Consider the following 17,050-nt stretch of genomic DNA (forward strand, 5'->3'; position numbering starts at 1 on the left):
TGTCATACGGAGTCGCGAGCGGAGCCGAGGTATTATGACGTCCACGTCAGCATAGAGAGCTGGGGAAAAAATTCCGTGGAATGCTGGCGCAGGGGATATTCTCAAGGTGAGGAATCCACTGGCAGATGTATCCATCAGAAAGTAACCATGTTGGATATTGTCCAACACCCATTGATCTATTGTAACAGGTTGCCATTCGGGGAAGAATTGTTGCAGATGCCCCCCGACAGGTGTTAGAGGGTCGGGGGAATGTTTGCGGTACGGGCAGCATTTCCTCATCTGCAGCCAGCCCTTGAAATAGTTTTCTCTATAAGTAACTCTGTAGAAATCTCCAGACATTGATGTTTGACCTTAGTTTTTTTTTGAGGATCCTGAGGTGTCTGTTGATGCAGATCTGGTGCCCTGTTTGAATCTGGGGTGACAAAAGGACCCACGAAAGGCGGGAGATTGGAGGGCACCCATAGATTTTGTGACATTGGTATCTTTTTTCATTTTTTCCAGGGCTTCATCTACTTGAGGGCCAAAATGATGCTCTTTGGCGAACGGGATATTAAGGACAGCCTGCTGGACCTAGGTTTTAAACCAAAAGACATGGAGCCAAGCATGTCTGGGCAGAAGAACGCTTGTGTTTAGGCCTCTAGCTTGCAGTGTCAGCGGAGTACATAGCACATTTTATAGAATTATTTATAATTAGTTTACCCTCGTTAACTAATTCATACACCTGCTTTTTACACTCCTTTGGGCGATGCTGGAGGATCCCCTCCATTTCGTCCCAGTATGCCCTGGCAGAGCATGCTAATAAGGCTTGGCTGTTGGCTATTCACCAATGATTAGCAGATTGGGCAACAACCCGTTTTCCAGATGCATCAATTAGTTTTGATTCTTTGTCTGTGGGAGGTGCATCCCCTGTTGTCAGAGAGTTGCTCTGTTCCTTGCATTGGCCGCCACTAATAAGTCGAGGGTTAATTGGCATCTAATATAAATTGGGTCAGATACAGCTGCCCTGTATTTTTTGTCAACCCTTGGTGTTATAATTCGTCTCTCACTGGATCTTTGAAGACATCATCAGCATGATGTAGAATTCCCTTAAGCATTAGCAAGTATTGAGAGCCTCGTTGTGCAGTAGTGAGGGTCTAAAAAACAAATGAATCCTCTATGTATCTCTTAAGTGTATCAAACTCGGCATCTGAATTCCAAATTTCCATGTCCTATAACCCGCTTGTAACGCTACAAAAAGATCAACAACAATAGAGCAACCCCATATCTCCCCCTCACCCCCAAAGCACACAACCCTCGAGCTATCCAGTGTCCATATCAGCTGCCTTGCCAGAGCCACTCCTCGCCATCAGCAATGTTCTCTCTCCTCGAGAATTGCCATTCACTGATTAGCTGGTCCTAGTTCTATTGGGCGGGCATATTGTGGCATAGACCGTGTCATTGGTATAGAGGTACGAAGTGCAGTAGTGGGGCTCAGATTTTCTCAAAACGTTTACTATTTTCCAGCAAGTTGTATCTCAGTTTCTCTAGGGTAATCGTTTCCCATAGATTTTGTATCCACAGTTCTGTTGGAGGGGCCATCCTCTTTTTCCAGAATGCTGTGATGATCATTGCGATCAGAACTGAGGTAGGTTCTATCGAGACTGTGAACCCCATCAAGGAGTATATGTGTCTTGAGATTTCTTGCCAGAAAGTCTAAATTGCTGGGCATTCCCACCAGATGCGGATGACTATACCCATTTCTGTACCATATCTCCTGCAGTGGTCCGATGCGGAGGGGAACATGATCTTAAGTTTATTCGCTGTGAGGTACCATTTCATGAGTAGTTTATAAAATGCCTCTCGCAATGTTTGCGTAGTGCTTACCATCCTGAGGTCCACATTTTATCTCTGTATTTTTGTGCCTGATCACTTTGCCGTGCTTTTTGGTAGGACCATTTCGATGTTGCTGCTCTGTCAGTAAAGATTTTATAGAGTGTCTCTATGAGCCCTTTCATGTTGTAATAGGTGCCCAGCAGTTTTTCAAAGTGTGTAAGGGTTCTGATTGCTTGGGCTTTGATCTCCCTGAAGACTTTTTTGTAGTCTTTGAAGGTTTTTATTGTTCCCTTGTGGAACAGGTCTCGTATCGTGAGGCAACCCCTTTTTTCCAGTTCTGGAATCTTCACGTTTCAAAGCCAAGAGAAAAATTGGGGTTTATATGAAGTGATGTATATGGTGCCACTGATATGGAGAGACCTTGTGTTTTGTATGTGTCATCCCATGTTTCTAATGTAGGTTTAGTTTTTTTTTTAAACAGAGTTTTATATAGTCGAACTTGCCCCGGAGGTATCAGAACACTTTACATGAGCACCAGTTGCATTACATGAGGACACATTCATTTTTGTTAGGCACAGGGAGATTAAGTGATTTGCCCATAATCACAGGATGTTGTGCGTACTTGCCAAGACTCGAACCTGGTTCCTTAGATATGAGGTCGACCGCCCTAGCCGTTGGGCTCGCCCCGTTACGTCTGATAGGCAGAGTGATCTGGGTCTCTGAGATTTAAAGCAGGCACAGCAGGTCCTACACGTCTCTACCCGCCACTACTCTAACCATAAAGAGACTCCGCTTTTTGGATTCATGTATTTATCATTCTATTAATATTCGGAGGAGATGACAATATTTGGAGATGTCTGGTAGCCTTCCTCCAGGGGAGCCATCAATATTTTCTTGCTAAGTCTCGCTCTATCTCCTCCCATATATATTTAATGATGTGCTTCTGTAGGGATTGCAACTCAGTTTTAGGTATGTGTAAGGAAACAGGCTTTTTGCAGGTCACCCACTCTTCTCCCACCCATTTTCACTACTAGGTACCAGTGTAACAGCTCTGAAATTGCCTGAGATCTGCTAAACAGGACTCAGTGCATGTACTCTGATCCTTAAAATGGTGCATATTTAGTTGGCCTGTCCCCAATCGGCATGCTCTAATTTACTTGTAAGTCCCTAGTATATGGTACCGGGGTACCTACGGACTGTAAGTCAGACTGCCTCCCAAGGACTGCAGGACTTGGTGTGCCACCCTGAGTGGGATAAGGTAAAACATGGCATGGAGGAGTCGTGCACTACCAGCCTAACTTTGCCATTGAAAGCAATGACATAGCCATCACTTTCCCTATACATCTGTGTAAGTGACCCCTCTGGCAGGCCTATCAACTTCTAAGGCAGGGTGCAACAGAGGATACAGGCAGGACATGTACTTTGTATGTCCTGTCAGTAAACACGCAAAATAACAGTTTTTACTGTGGAAAGCATTGGTCACCTAATTGATGAGAACAGGATTACACACAGCCCCTCGGCTGTGCTTACTCCTGTAAGGTGCAACCAAAGTTGGCACTCCAAGGTATCAAACAACTTGTTACATTAAGCCCGACTTGAGTGTCAAGTCAAAATTAACGTATCTTGTTGCAGTGTGAAGCTTCAGCAAAGCTGCCACTTTGTAGTCTTTGAAATTCCTGTGCCTTCCCAGGGACACAAGAAACCTGTTCCACAACCTTTTGGCCCTCCTGGAGGGATGAGCCAACGACTCTTAGGAAGGAGAACAATGAAAGATTGCAGGCCTACCTTCTGCAGGAAGCCCCAGATGGCAGGCTTCAAAGGAAAAGCCACCTTTAAAGGGCAAATGTGTCAAACTAGGGAGGAGGGCTGCCCCATGTTTTATACAGACAAGCTGGCACAGGGAGCAGAGAGGGGAAACCAGTTGCCAAATAGGTTTTCCTAGGTGCGTATAGCCCTGAGGTAGCCACACCCTGGGGGTGGGCTAGTGAGGTCTGAACACAGTGAGAGGAGTCTCACCATCTTGGGAGTGGGCAAAATGATACATCCTGGGATAGCCAGATGCCACACTTCAAAGGAGGAGGTCCGTGCCTGTTGGGTCCTGCTCAAGGAGATGTTATCTCCAAAGCCCAGTCAAACTAAGAGGCTCCAAAGGCCAGCTGACTGACTTCCTGTTTTCAGCAAGGGACACAACAGCGGTAGAAGCCTGCTGGTACCCCAAAGTCTGCAGGCCGCTACCACCGCTGCCGTGCAGCACCATGGACCAAAACCCGACGCACAGAGTTGCACCCAGGTTTGCTGAACCAGAGAGTGCTGTCGGACAGCTGGTGGGACCTTCAGGAGGCAAGTTACTGACCCAGGGAGGGTTGGTCTGTGACTGCGACATCGGCCAGGCTATAGAGAACCTCATGAGATGTCGAACCTGCATCCAGGACCATCTTAACTGACCGAGAAATCCCTGCAGGAAGATCCCAGTTGACTGCATCGCATCCACAGCATTCTTGGAGCATCTTCAGCATCCTTCATCCCTTGCATCAGGACCACTCACTAGGGATCCAATGCAAAGCAAAGAAAGTGTCTGGAACTGCTGGAGGACTGCATCGTGTGTAAAGGTAACGCTTATTGAGGACCTGGGTGCTCCCCCTGACTAGCTACCTGCTCAAGTTGGTCACCCCAAGTATTTCTAACCAGCTGCATTAACTCTTACCCAACTTTACTTTGAAACAGTTTCTGTCAAATTCTTTGGCAAGGCTTGTTCATGGTTGAAAGTGCTTTGATTTATTATTTTTTGTAAAATCAATATCTCCGGAACCGTGCTTGGATTTTTTTCGTTCTAGTGTCTAAAGTCTTATAAAAATATAGTCTATTTTTATAGATTGGTGTCGGATTTCGAGTGTCGTTTCGATTTCTTCTTCAATTGTTTTGGTGCCAATTAAATACTTTACACTTGTTCCTCTGTGTACACGTTGCTGCTCAGTGCCACAGCTACACAGGGTTGAGCAGAGGGTTTGATAGATGAAACCTATGAGTCCTAAAGGGGATGGCAAGTGTATTACAAGGAGAGATTGCCCACCACAGCATATAACACACCTTATTTCCTCACAGCAACTTTACAAGTTGCCACATTAGTTGCCAAAGGTTTCCAGTGCCCAGTTGTACTTGAGTCTGTCCTACAGACAGCTTTCTTCCCTCCTGGGGAGACATATTAACGATCCCCTGGAAAGATAACAATCGAAGCCTGGCACTAGAGAAGGTGTTACCTCCCCAGACAGTGTGTAAGCTCAAAGCCAAAGCCGTCTTTGAAGGACAAATGGGTAACCTTTATTGGAGGATGCGCTTTATTGTTTAGCTAGACAGGCCAACTCCAGGAGCAGGGAAGGGGAAATCAGTTGTCAAACCGGTTTTCCACGGGTGTGTAGGCCACTTGGTAGCCACACTTCTGGGTTGGGCTTGGGGTCTCCACATGTCGTGAGAGGGGTCCTGCCATTTTGGAAGTGGCCAGAATGGTGCATCCTGGGATGCTCAGATGCCACGCTTTGCAGGAAGGGTTCCCCTGGTGCCCAGAACTCAGTTTTCGACTGGACTGGAAGACGGACCGAGGAAGACAGCAATGAGAGACTGCACTGTCATGGACTGCACCTGCTGGCTAGTAAAGGAGACAGCCTTTGTCTGCAGTTTCCTGCTCAAGGTGAAATCGCCTCTAGAGCCCAGTCAAAGTCAAGAGACTTCAAGGGCCAGCTGTTGTGTCGGATCGCAGCACAAGGACACAACAGCTGAAGAAGCCTTCTGGGGTAAGTTGGTAGCCCAAAGTCTTTAACCCACCGCCATGCAGCACCAGGGACCATGACCCGATGCACAAAGTTGCACCCGAATGTTGTCTGAGCGCACCTAGGACCTCCAGAGCACACGTTATTGACCCAGGGAGGATTGGCCTGTGTCCGCAATACTGGGTGAATGGTAGTACACTGGGGTCTAGATTTCTGGCAGCACTGAGAGGATTTGTGGAACGTCGACCCTGTGACCACGACCACCTTAATGGACTGAAGAGTAGATGTAGCAAGATCCACGTCGACCGCATCGCTTAAGCAGCATCTTCTGAGCATTTTCAAAATCCTTCATCCCTTGCACCAGGACAACTTCTATAGGAAAGCCATGCAAAGGATAAAAGTGCCTGAAAATGCCTGAAGACTGCTTCACATGCTCAAGTAATTGTTTCTGAGGACCTTGCTGGTCCTCCCTGATTGCCTCCCTACTGAAGTCGATCAGCTAAAGTGACTCTATGTGACCACAATACAGCTAGGTCAGACTTTTTACTGAAACATTTTCTAACTGTCAAATTTGTTGACTTGCCAAGGCTTGTTCGGGGTTGAGTGAAATGCATAAATTTATTATACTTTGAGCATTCTACAGCTCTGGAATCTATTTCAGTGTGGTGTCTAAAAATATATAAAAATATAGTAAATTGGTAATGGCTATCTTTGGTGTCTTGTCGTTTTCTTGCCTGTGATATTTTCTTGGTTTGTTTTACTGTATCGATCTGTTTGGTTATCTTTAAAACAATTTTTTCCTCTTAATTGGTACTTTTTCCTGTGCCTTGCCACATCAGCCTTGGCTGATTATCTATTCTCAGACACCGTTGGATACCGTTTTTCCCACCTTTTTCCCTGCTTCCCGCCCTCCCGCCTCCCTGCCGGCCCCTTCCTCCTCCGAGGACAACTTATAGAGGACACACCGCCAGCGTGCCAAAGACAACACATCTGCGCCTGTCTGTGCCAGGACCACGTCCAGTGCCAGGACCCCTCGCCTCCCGCCATTATACCGCTGAAGAACTCCTGGCCCTGGACCCCGACACTGTAACAAATCCTGCTGCATCACCTCCCCACGATCGCCAAAAGAACCTTTTGCCTGCCGGCACTGCCCCTTTCCATGCAACATAGGACCGACAGCACACACCGAACACCGCACCTCTTTCGCTCAGAAGACCACGAATCACCCAGAACCGCTCCAATGAATCCTGCTCAACGTCTGCTCCGTCTGCAAACAAGCCACAGAAACCAGGGACACCATCACTTCCGGGCTCCCCCTGACGAGGCATTCATTGCGGCAACATGGCTCAAGACATCGCCACCACAACACTCGATGGCTACAAAATGTTACACCGAGATAGCACCAACAAGCATGGCGGGGGCATCACTATCATCTTCAAGGAAACCATCCGATGCACCATCATCAATGACAAACTCAAGGCTCTCATGGAACACCTCAACTCCCACAGGTATTTTGGAGATCCTAGATGAAGCACAGACACGAACAATGCAGAAAACTTGAAGAATAGCGAGACCAGGAGCAGCAGAAGTCTTCCTAGGTGCGATCTCGGTTCCAAAAGAAGTCAGACGAAGTCCAAGTGTCCAGACGATTGAAGAGTGAAGTAGTTTCAGGGTTAAGTCTGGTCCCACGACTAATTTGAGGATTCACCCACAGGGGAGCACTTAAGTACCCTTAACAAAGGGTTGGGATGACTCAGGGGTCACTCCCAGAGGAGGGGCTGGGCAGAAGGGAGGATACTCCCCTGTCCTTTGTCCAGTTTTGTGCCAGAATGGGAACCAAGGGTTCCTGAACTGGCTCAAACTGGAGTATGCAAGGAGGGCATCATCTGTGCCCTTCAAAGCAGTCTGGTGGCGCTGGCAAACGCTCCCACCCCTCCCAATACACTAAGTCCTGTCTGGGAGGTGGTCACACCTCCAAGCAACACGAAAGCTATTGTTCTACCTTCCCCTGCGTGAGCTTGGCTCAGCAGCAGGAGGGTAGAATTGTGTCTGTGGTTGGCAGCAGCACCAGCTTGCTTACAAACCCTGAAAGGCTGTTCCCAGCATTACAGGGAGGCCCCATAACGGGCCCCCAGTACATGGGATCAAACTTCCAACACTGGAATGGGTGTTGGGGTGTGACTCCAACATGTTTAATAGCAAATATGACCGGGTTCGGTGCAGCCATTTTATAGTTAGACATCTCGGAATGACTGATGTCCACTATATGTCTTAAAATGGCTGACCGCACTTACAGATCCTGGAGAATCGACTCCGGGGTTTGTAGGTGTGTTCCCTCACAAGCACCAACTCACACAGGCTGCAATGGCAGGCCTGCAGTCACAGTTTAAGTGGACTCCCATGGTTGGCACAATACATGCTGCAGCTCTTGGGAGACCCCTGGTGCACATATGCCCTGGGTACCCCAGTACTATATACTAAGGACTTACAAATGTCCACCAGTAGCCAATTTGGAGGTACCAAAGTACTTACCAGAACCAATTTAGGGGAGAGAGCACCGTTGCTGGGGTCCTGATTAGCAGGACCCCAGCAGACTTGGTCAAAAACACATTGACACCAGGCAAAAAGTGGGGGTAACCATGAAATCAGATTCTACTTTCCTACACACCTCTCTCCCAAATGTAAGGATATGAGACTAATCTTGCCTAGTTGAGTCTTCCTTTTCTAAGTGGAAATATCTGGAAAGTCCATTTGCGTTGACATGGTTACTCCCAGGTCTATGTTCCACTGAAAAGACCCTGTAAGGAAACGGGCCACCTCAAAAGTTTGGTGTTTTTACCCTTCATCTGTTTAAGCAATGAGAGGGGTTTATGGCCCGTCTGAACAATGAAGTGAGTGCCAAACAGGTATGGTCTCAACTTCAAGGCCCAGACCACTGCAAAGGCCTCCCTCCCAATAGCTGACCAACGCTTCTCCCCAGGGGTCAATCTTCTGCTTATAAAAGCTACTGGTTGATGCTTTCCCTCTGTATTAAGTTGTGACAAAACTGCACCTATTGCTATCTCAGAAGTATCTGTCTGGACAATGAATGGCTTGGAGTAGTCAGTATTTTGCAGAATTGGAGCAGAGCACCTAGCTTGCTTCAGGTCATCAAATGCCTTCTGACAGCTAAGTGCCCACTGAACTTTCTTAGGCATTCTTTAGGAGGTGAGATCATTAAGGGGTGTCACTCTGGATCCACAATGCTTAATACATCTTCTGTAGTACCCAATCAGGCCCAAGAAAGCTCTGACCTGAGTATGGGTAGTGGGAGCAATCCATTCCATGATGGTTTGAATTTTGTTATCCAGTGATTGGACATGGCCTCCACCTACAATTTGGCCCACGTATACAACCTTGCCCTGCCCTATCTGGCCCTTTGTGGACATAATAGTGAGGCATGCCTTCTGGAGGGCCTCAAGTACATTTCTGAGGTGGACCAGGCGATCCTCCCAGGTGAAGCTAAACACAGCTATATCATCCAGATATACTGCACCATAGGCTTACAGAACTGTTAGGACTTTGTTCACCAGCCTTTGAAATGTGGCAGGTGCATTCTTCAAAACAAAAGGCCTCACAATAAATTGGTAATGCCCACAGGGGATTGAAAAAGTTGCTTTAGGTTTGGCATCATCAGAGTGTCTGATTTGCAATAACCAGCAGTCAGGTCAAATGTAATGAGATACTTGGCAGAGGCCAGAGTATCAATCAGCTCATCTGCCCTTGGAATTGGATGTGCATCAATCCTATTGACTGCATTGAGGCCTCTATAGTCAACACAAAACCTCATCTATCTCTTACCATACTGGGTGTGAGGTTTTGGTACAAGGACTACAGGACTAGCCCAAGGGCTATCCGAAGGTTCAATGACCCCCAACTCCAGCAACTTTTGGACCTCTGTCCTGATGCAGTCTCTGACATGGTCAGGCTGTCTGTAAGTTTTGCTTTTCACAGGCAGCCTGTTACCAATGTCCACTTCATGGGTACAACAGGTGGTTTGACTGGGTATCAGAGAAAAGAGACTGGTAAACTGACTGAGAACCGGACTACAATCAGCGTGCTGTGGACCAGTGAGACTGTCTGCCAAGACTAATCCTTCAATTGATCCATCAACAGTTTCTTGTGAGAGGAGATCTCTTCCTCCGGTCCCTCATCAGGGGCCATTAGCAAGCTCATGTCATCCCTGGCAATAAAAGTTTTCAGGCAATTCAAATGAAGTACCCTGTAGGGACTATGGGTGTGGGGGGCACTCCCCTTGTCCTGGAGAGCTGTTGGGGCCATAGGCTCCGACATCCACACTTTCTGTCTTGGCTGGTAAACAGTCAGTACAGCCTTTTAGTCATGCCAAGCTTTCTAAAGCTCGGGGCTGGCCTCGAGGTTTTTGATGTTCTCAGACATGGAAGAGTGCAGGCCCAGTACATAGTCAACTATGACCTGTTTAGAGGGTTTGAAAGGTTGCTTCCATCCCTCCTTAACCAGATACAATGGACCCCTAGCTGGATATCCAAACAGAAGTTCAAATGGGCTGTAGCCCACCCCTTCTCAAGGAACCTCTTTGTAGGCAAAGTGAAGGCAAGGTAGTAAAACATCCCATTTTCGCCTCAGCTTTTCTGGGAGTCCCATGATCATACCTTTAAGGGTCTTGTTGAACCTTTCAACAAGCCTATTGCCTTGTGGATGATAGGGTGTGGTAAACTTGTAGTTTACACCATACTCCTTCTGCATAGCAGTGATATAGTTAGACATGAAGTTAGTACCTCTGTCTGACAAGACCTCCTCGGGGAACCCAACCGTGGAAAATATTCCCAGGAGGGCCCTGGCCACCACAGGAGCTGTAGTGATCCTAAGGGGAATGGCTTCTGGAAACCTAGTGGCATGGTCCACCACTAGGATATAACTGTGTCCAGATGCTGTTGGAGGGTTTAAGGGACCTACAATGTCTATCCCTACCCTCTCAAAGGGAACCCAAACCACTGATGGTGGGATTAAGGAGGCCTTTGTAGTGCTACCTGATTTACCACTGGCTTGGCAGGTGACACAGGAGCAACAAAAGTCCTTGGTGTCTACAGACATGTGGCGCAGTGAAAGTGAGGGACAAGCCTATCCTAAGCCTTGCTTTGCCCAAGATGTCCTGCAAGGGGAATGTCGTGTGCTAGGGTTAATAGAAAGCCCCAAAATATCTGAGGTATGCCCAACCTCCTGGTGGCAGCACGCTTGGGGTCTCTACTTTCAGAAAACAGGATCCCATCTTCCCAATATATCCTTTGGGGCCCACTGACATTCCCTGCCTCCTCAGCAGCAGCTTCCTGCCCAAGAGAGGGGCAGGCCTCCTGCTGCAGACTGAAGTCTTCCCTGAACCGTCCCCCTGCTCCCTGCAGCTCTGCCATGTCAGGCCCAAGCTCCTCTCGCACAGTTCCTTCCCGGGTACAGAGATTATCTTCCTCAGGAGGGTGATTCACACTGGGAGTCTGAGAGGAGAAAAAACCCTTTCCCTTTTGGCTCCTTCTCTTCGGAGCTGGCTGGTTCATTCTTTCAGGATCCAGACCTCCCTCTGTGCCTAACAATCCCTTGGCCTGAGACCTAGTGACTGCAAAGGCACTGACTGAACTTCCCATTATTTCTGCATGAGTCCTGAACTCCACTTCAGACCAGGCTGAAGTTTCCAAATCAATACCCAGTAGACAGTCCACAGGTAGGTCTGGATATACCACAACTCTCTCTGGGCCAGTTACCCCTCCCCAGCTAAGATTAACAACTGCCATAGAATGATCTGTCCCGACATTCCAGCATTGGTCACTTGGTAAACCTGACCAAGTAGAATCAGCTCAGGGGACACAAGTTTCTCTGTCACCATAGTGACACTGACCCTGTGTCCCTGTAAGCCACAGTTCCTGACCATCGATGAGAGCCTGTTGTCTGTATATTGCCCAAGGTAGTGCGACTTACAAATAGGGTGGCAGGCTCCATGCGAACATCACAGACTAAAACAGCTTGAGTAGGTGTCCTGACTAGACCAGAACCCACTTCAGTACTACAGGTTAACCCAACTAAACTCATGGGGGCAATACTACCACCAGTGCAATTGCTAGAGGCACTACGGGTCTTAGGAGTAGTAGTAGTTGCAGTATTGGTACTAGACCTAGTGCAATTGGCAGCCTCTGCCCTATGGCCTTTTTCTTTACACAAAGAACACCAAGGTTTCTTGTTAGAGGACGGGGACTGGGACCCACCCCCAGAGGAAGATTTTTGGGGAGCTTCCGAAGACTCTTTCCTAGATTTAGCTTTCCCCCTCACCTTTCTCCTGGGCCTTAGAAGAATATTGCTTCTTCTGGTCACCACCACCATGAGACTTCTGTTTCACCCTGGTGCAAATCCACTTTTCTGCCTTCTTTCCCAATTCTTGGGGAGCGGTCAGATCCACCAGGTTCTGGTGCAGTTGCTGATTTTGACAGTTATTAAGGATGTCCTCCCTCACTAGTAAAGTGTACAATCCTTCATTATCATGCACATTACTTCCATGAAGCCAGCCTTAATAGCACTGTACAAAATCTACCGAATCATGAGTGTGGGCCTTCTGTGTGTCCTTAAACGTAACCCTGTACTGCTCAGTGGTTAAACCAAACCCATCTATGAGGGCACTCTTCAAGACCTTGTAATTGCCTGCATCTTCTTACTTTAAAATCAACAGTTTGTCCCTATATATTTGTTAGCAAAAGAGAGCCACAGGATAGCTGCCAACTGCCCCTGAAGTACCTTCCACAACTTTACAGGCCCTTTCTAAAGCAGTAATCCACTTGTGGATATCATCGCCCTCCTGGTAAGGAGGGACTATTCTACTCAAGCTCCTAGTGTCAAAGGAATGCTTCCTAACTCTAGGTTCACTAGTGCTGCCACTATGGGACCCTAATCCCAAATTTCTCCTAGTCCTCAGAACTTCTAGGGTCTCCTTATCTAGGGCCAACTGTTCCTCCTTGATTCTTAGCTTGGCTCTCTCAAGCTTGAGCAGATGGAATTTCCCTTTCTAAGGAGTCCTCCCTCTTTCTAGAGATGGAGGTCCCTATGGAATTGTTAGAGGAGGTTTAATTCATAGAGGAGGACCTGGACCTCCCCTGAGCTCTCTGCACCCTGCCAGGAGGAATAAAGGGGGAGCTACCTCCAGAGCCTTACTCTGTATCTACAGTACTATTCCCGGGGGGACTACAGTTCCCCAGTGAGGAGTAGTAACACTCCTCCTGGTCATGCTCAGAATTGGGGTCACTGGGGTGAGACAATCCTGACTCTTCTACTGGAGCAACACCATCTATATCCAAATTATCCTGCGCTTCTGACCTATCAGGATTTTGAAGGTCATCCTGCAGGAGCTGCTTTGTGTTAGGGTTGCTACCTGTCTTAAGTTTCCTAGATACAGCCAGGGTCCTGAGTTCCTGAAACTTGAAACCACTGTATCTAGAGGTTGGGGCCTCACTGGTTTCACCAACTAAAGACATGGTACTAGGTGTAGTGTGGTGTGGTGTTGCACCTACCTATCCTAGTGAAACTAAACTTCCAAAGATTGGGTTGTGCTAGACCCTCAACTACCAATCCAAAACGTTCAGTAAAACTTACTAGATCACAATATTTTATATGTGCTTAGCTAGTGACAGTTTTTCATGTGACCTTTACCTTGATTAAATGGTAAAACAAAGTGCAGGTTTTAATCCCACCGCTGCCACCTATGTTGGAGGCTGGCTTAGTATATAGTGCATACTTATTTAAATGATGCACCTTCCACTAATCCAGACAACACTTATGGTGATTTTAGTGGTCTTTCATACCCATAGAAAGATCTCAAAGTGGTAGCTGTGGAGAGCAGCCTTCAGGCTTATCTTGACAGAGTGTTCATCAGCTTATTTTACAAACTTTAATCAATAGTGTAAGTTAAATGAAAAAGAACCATACAGTGGTTATATAAAAATAAGTCAATTTATTACACAACACAATCCGTAACACTCATTGTTTCCTCCGTCCCCATCGTCATCAGAGGTATCATCATCCTGTGGTGGAGGAGATGGTGAGGGAAGTGGAGATGGGGTAGGAGAGTGGTGTGGAGGGGGAGGTGGAGGAGGAGGTGGAGAAGGAACTCTGAGAGGAGATGTGGCAATGTCTCTCTTCTTTGGTGGTAATGGAGCCGGTACAGGCGTGTCCATTTTCCTTTTCCTCGAGCTGAGTATACGTTGACCTATTTTTGGGTATTTTAGAAGTGTTTTTTGGTTTGGGTCAGGTAGGAAAAGCTCTTCTTGTGGAAGTTGTTGCTTCGGTGCCGATTTTTTAGGTTCCGAATGTTTACGCGGTTCGGGAGCTTGTTTACATTCCTTAGGCTTGGGATCGTGAGGTTTCTTTGGTTCCGAAGGAGTCTTCTAAACCAATTGTTTGTTCGACTCCGAGGTTTTTTTCGGCTTCGAAGGGTGAGTGTCTGTGCTCTTCGGAAGCAGTTTTTTGGTCGGTCCCGATGGTTTTCTCGGTGTGGAGGGTTCGGTACCAGGAGGTTTCGGTGCCGAATGCGCCGATGTGAAACTAGTCGTCGGCACAGAGGGGGACGGCAGTTTCTTTTTGGGTGCCGGGGACGGAGTTTCGGCACGGAAGACAGGCTGACTCGATCCCGAGTGACCTGAAGGCTTGTTTGTCAACTTCTTTGCCGGGCCCGAAGTTGGGTCACGGGGAGTTTTGTCCCAGTGTGCACCTAGGCACGAAGGTGACGGTGTTACCGAAGCCTTTTTGGGGGTGGGTGGGGGTCGACGTCAGTAGTCACGACCCGCTGCCCTGGAATGATGTCTTCGATGTCGGAGTCGTCGGCTTCGGAAGCGCTGATGACGCCTTCTTCGACCAGCTCCTGCTCTGGTACATCGACGCCCTCTTGGAAGATGTCGTCCGGAATGGATGTTGAGGATCGAGCCATGTTCCTTCGAGCTCGACGATCCCGAATCGTTTTCTTGGAGCGGAAAGAGGCACAAGCTGGACAGTCTTTGGCCTTGTGCTCCGGCGAAAGGCAGAGGTTACACACCTCATGCAGATCTGTGTGTGGAAATTTGGATCCACATTGAGGACACTTCTTAAAAGGAGTCCTTTCCATGAGCCAGGGCTAGTGGCGTAGGTAGGCCCGAGGGCCTGCGTCGACGACCGGAATCGACGGTTTCGATTTTTTAGTGATACTCGTTGAATAGGGAAACTCGATCGAGACAATACCAGAGAAAGGGTAAAGGATTGTGCGTCGAAAGTTAGATCGGTAGCGGCACCGAACTGGAGCGCGGTGAACACATCCGAGCCCGATGGCGGAAAAAAACAATCTGACAATGGAGTCGATGCCCATGCGCACTATTGTCCAAAGGAGGAGCCACCTATCCCGTGACTTCCAAAGACTTTCCAGAACAACAACAAAGTGCAAATATCCGGGCCATCACCAGATGGCGATCTATGCATAAGTGTGTGATCTACAGCTCATATGCCTCGAACATTAAAGTTTCCTCCATTCAGCCTTTAAAAATAAATCCCTTGGCTCACAGTGGCAGTTAAAGGGAAATAAAAAAAATGAAATGGATGGAGCTGGTATATCACTATGAATTTAAACTTCAAAAACCCTGGCAGGAGCTCCCTTAAAGCAGCAGGCCTAACTGCGCAGTAAAACAAAACAAAAAGCATCATTAACCATGTATGTGGAACTACAAGCGATCACAGTTAATGACAAATGATGGCAAATTAATTCTCATCTTCCCATCCCTATAACCTAAACAGTTGTCAAGTCACAATACAGATTGCCAACAATGTGTTTAACAATCTGAATTAACCTAGCAAAAGTTCCAATGTCAGTCTTGAATGTGACATTTAAAAATGGAAAGCCCTGAGAGACAAATGGCACAGTGTATTATAAAATGTTACATATGCAATTAGTCTTCTTACCTCGACAAAGGGGTCGACATGAATACGGAAACGTTGGTTATCGGTAATCTGCAAATTAAAGCCGTTTATGGCATTACTGTCAAATTGCCAGAATGTGATCTTTCAAAAGAAAATCTGTTCTTACCTAAATTTAACTTATTAGCAATGTTGATTCCTACTTTCTTTGTGATAGAAATTCACCCGTAAGAGACCATAACTTCCTGAAATTCAATGAAAACCAGCATCTCACCACTATGCTGCATGCTTCCCTGTGCCATACTCATGTGTACTTCATTCAAGAGAGGCATCTCTTTATTTTGATTTTTTTAATGTAAAAAGTACCTTGGCTTGACTGCTACAAATTTGCACTAGGGATTCGGTTTCAGTGAAATTGTCTCGTCCAGACACAGACTCAGTGACTTGAAAAACCTGGAAATGCAAGGGAAAAAATAGAGTTTATATCACTGCCATGCAGTTTCGTGTCTTTGTATTTCAAGCAGCAGCGCCAACTATAAATATATCACATCACTGAAATTGTTAACAAAAACATTGATAACGACCCTACTTTAATATTCTGTTGCATTAATAGGAATAAACTAACATTTTACGTCCAACTTAAACCACATTTACAATCTCAGATTCTATTCCACATGCGAAAACTGCAATTTCACTAACTTGAAAACTATATGTGCCAGCACGTCAAAGAATCAGTAAAAAATAAAGCGAAAAAAAAGATTTGAGGGTCTTTCTGTTCCTCATAAGGTTCGCATATTTTAAAAAAAAAATAATTCTAAATCTGGAAACAGAAACTAGATTAAAAAGCCAACAATGTGCAGTTTGTTTCACATTCTCGGTTTGAGATGCTGCTTTAAACTTTTTTGATGAAATTGTTGAAAAAAAGCAAATAAATTCAAGTTGTCATTTCCCCCAGTTTAGAGCCACATAAAGGGACAACGAAGTTGTGTCATGAAAAGTTGAACGGGGTTAATCAAAACGGGGAGCTCACTAGCAATGTTACTAAAGGAAAATATCTGAACAAATGTTGCATTCTTAAGTGTGTGCATGAACACTGGCGCAAGTATGATAAAATCTAATTTAAACTCACTTTACAACAATTACTTTGCTACTGATTAACTTTTCAGAAAGCCATAGTATTTCACGGATTTTTCATTATCGGTAGACTCGTTTGCTAGCCTCTCTCTCTTTTTTTACTATAACGGTCTCCAGATTAGACACGTGTTCTGCTCGTGCTGGATGTTTAGCAATCTTTAATTTCAATGCACATTTTGTGTTTGCTCATATTACTTTGTATGGTGTAGATTCAACTCTCTAAAAAAAAGAATATTTCTCTTTTACTAGATGACCATGACAGTAGTTCAGTCAAAAATACAATTACCTTGATGTCAGCAACACACAATGCACAAATAGCATTTTAGCACAAAATGTGGTCAGACCATGCTCTTCAGAATCTGTAGGAAAAAACAAAAAGACCCCTCTCCCCAGAAACACAGAAGACCATGACA

At 46.4% G+C, this 17,050-nt stretch overlaps 1 protein-coding gene across 5 annotated transcripts in view; it reads right to left on the minus strand.

Moving 5' to 3' along the window:
• Positions 1-17,050, minus strand: part of TASOR2 (transcription activation suppressor family member 2) — a 1,022,580-nt gene that overhangs the window by 170,094 nt on the left and 835,436 nt on the right. For 3 of the 5 annotated variants that reach the window (XM_085653574.1, XM_085653573.1, XM_085653575.1), the window contains 2 exons: positions 15,870-15,956; positions 15,549-15,596 (listed from right to left, as the gene is read on the minus strand). In XM_085653574.1, coding sequence (XP_085509700.1) covers positions 15,549-15,596; positions 15,870-15,956 — 135 coding nt within the window. The remainder of the gene's footprint in view (positions 1-15,548; positions 15,597-15,869; positions 15,957-17,050) is intronic. The other 2 variants (XM_085653577.1, XM_085653576.1) reach the window with 1 other exon arrangement.

Source organism: Triturus cristatus, chromosome 4_1 (genome assembly GCF_964204655.1).
Source record: "Triturus cristatus chromosome 4_1, aTriCri1.1, whole genome shotgun sequence".
NCBI lineage: Eukaryota > Metazoa > Chordata > Amphibia > Caudata > Salamandridae > Triturus > Triturus cristatus.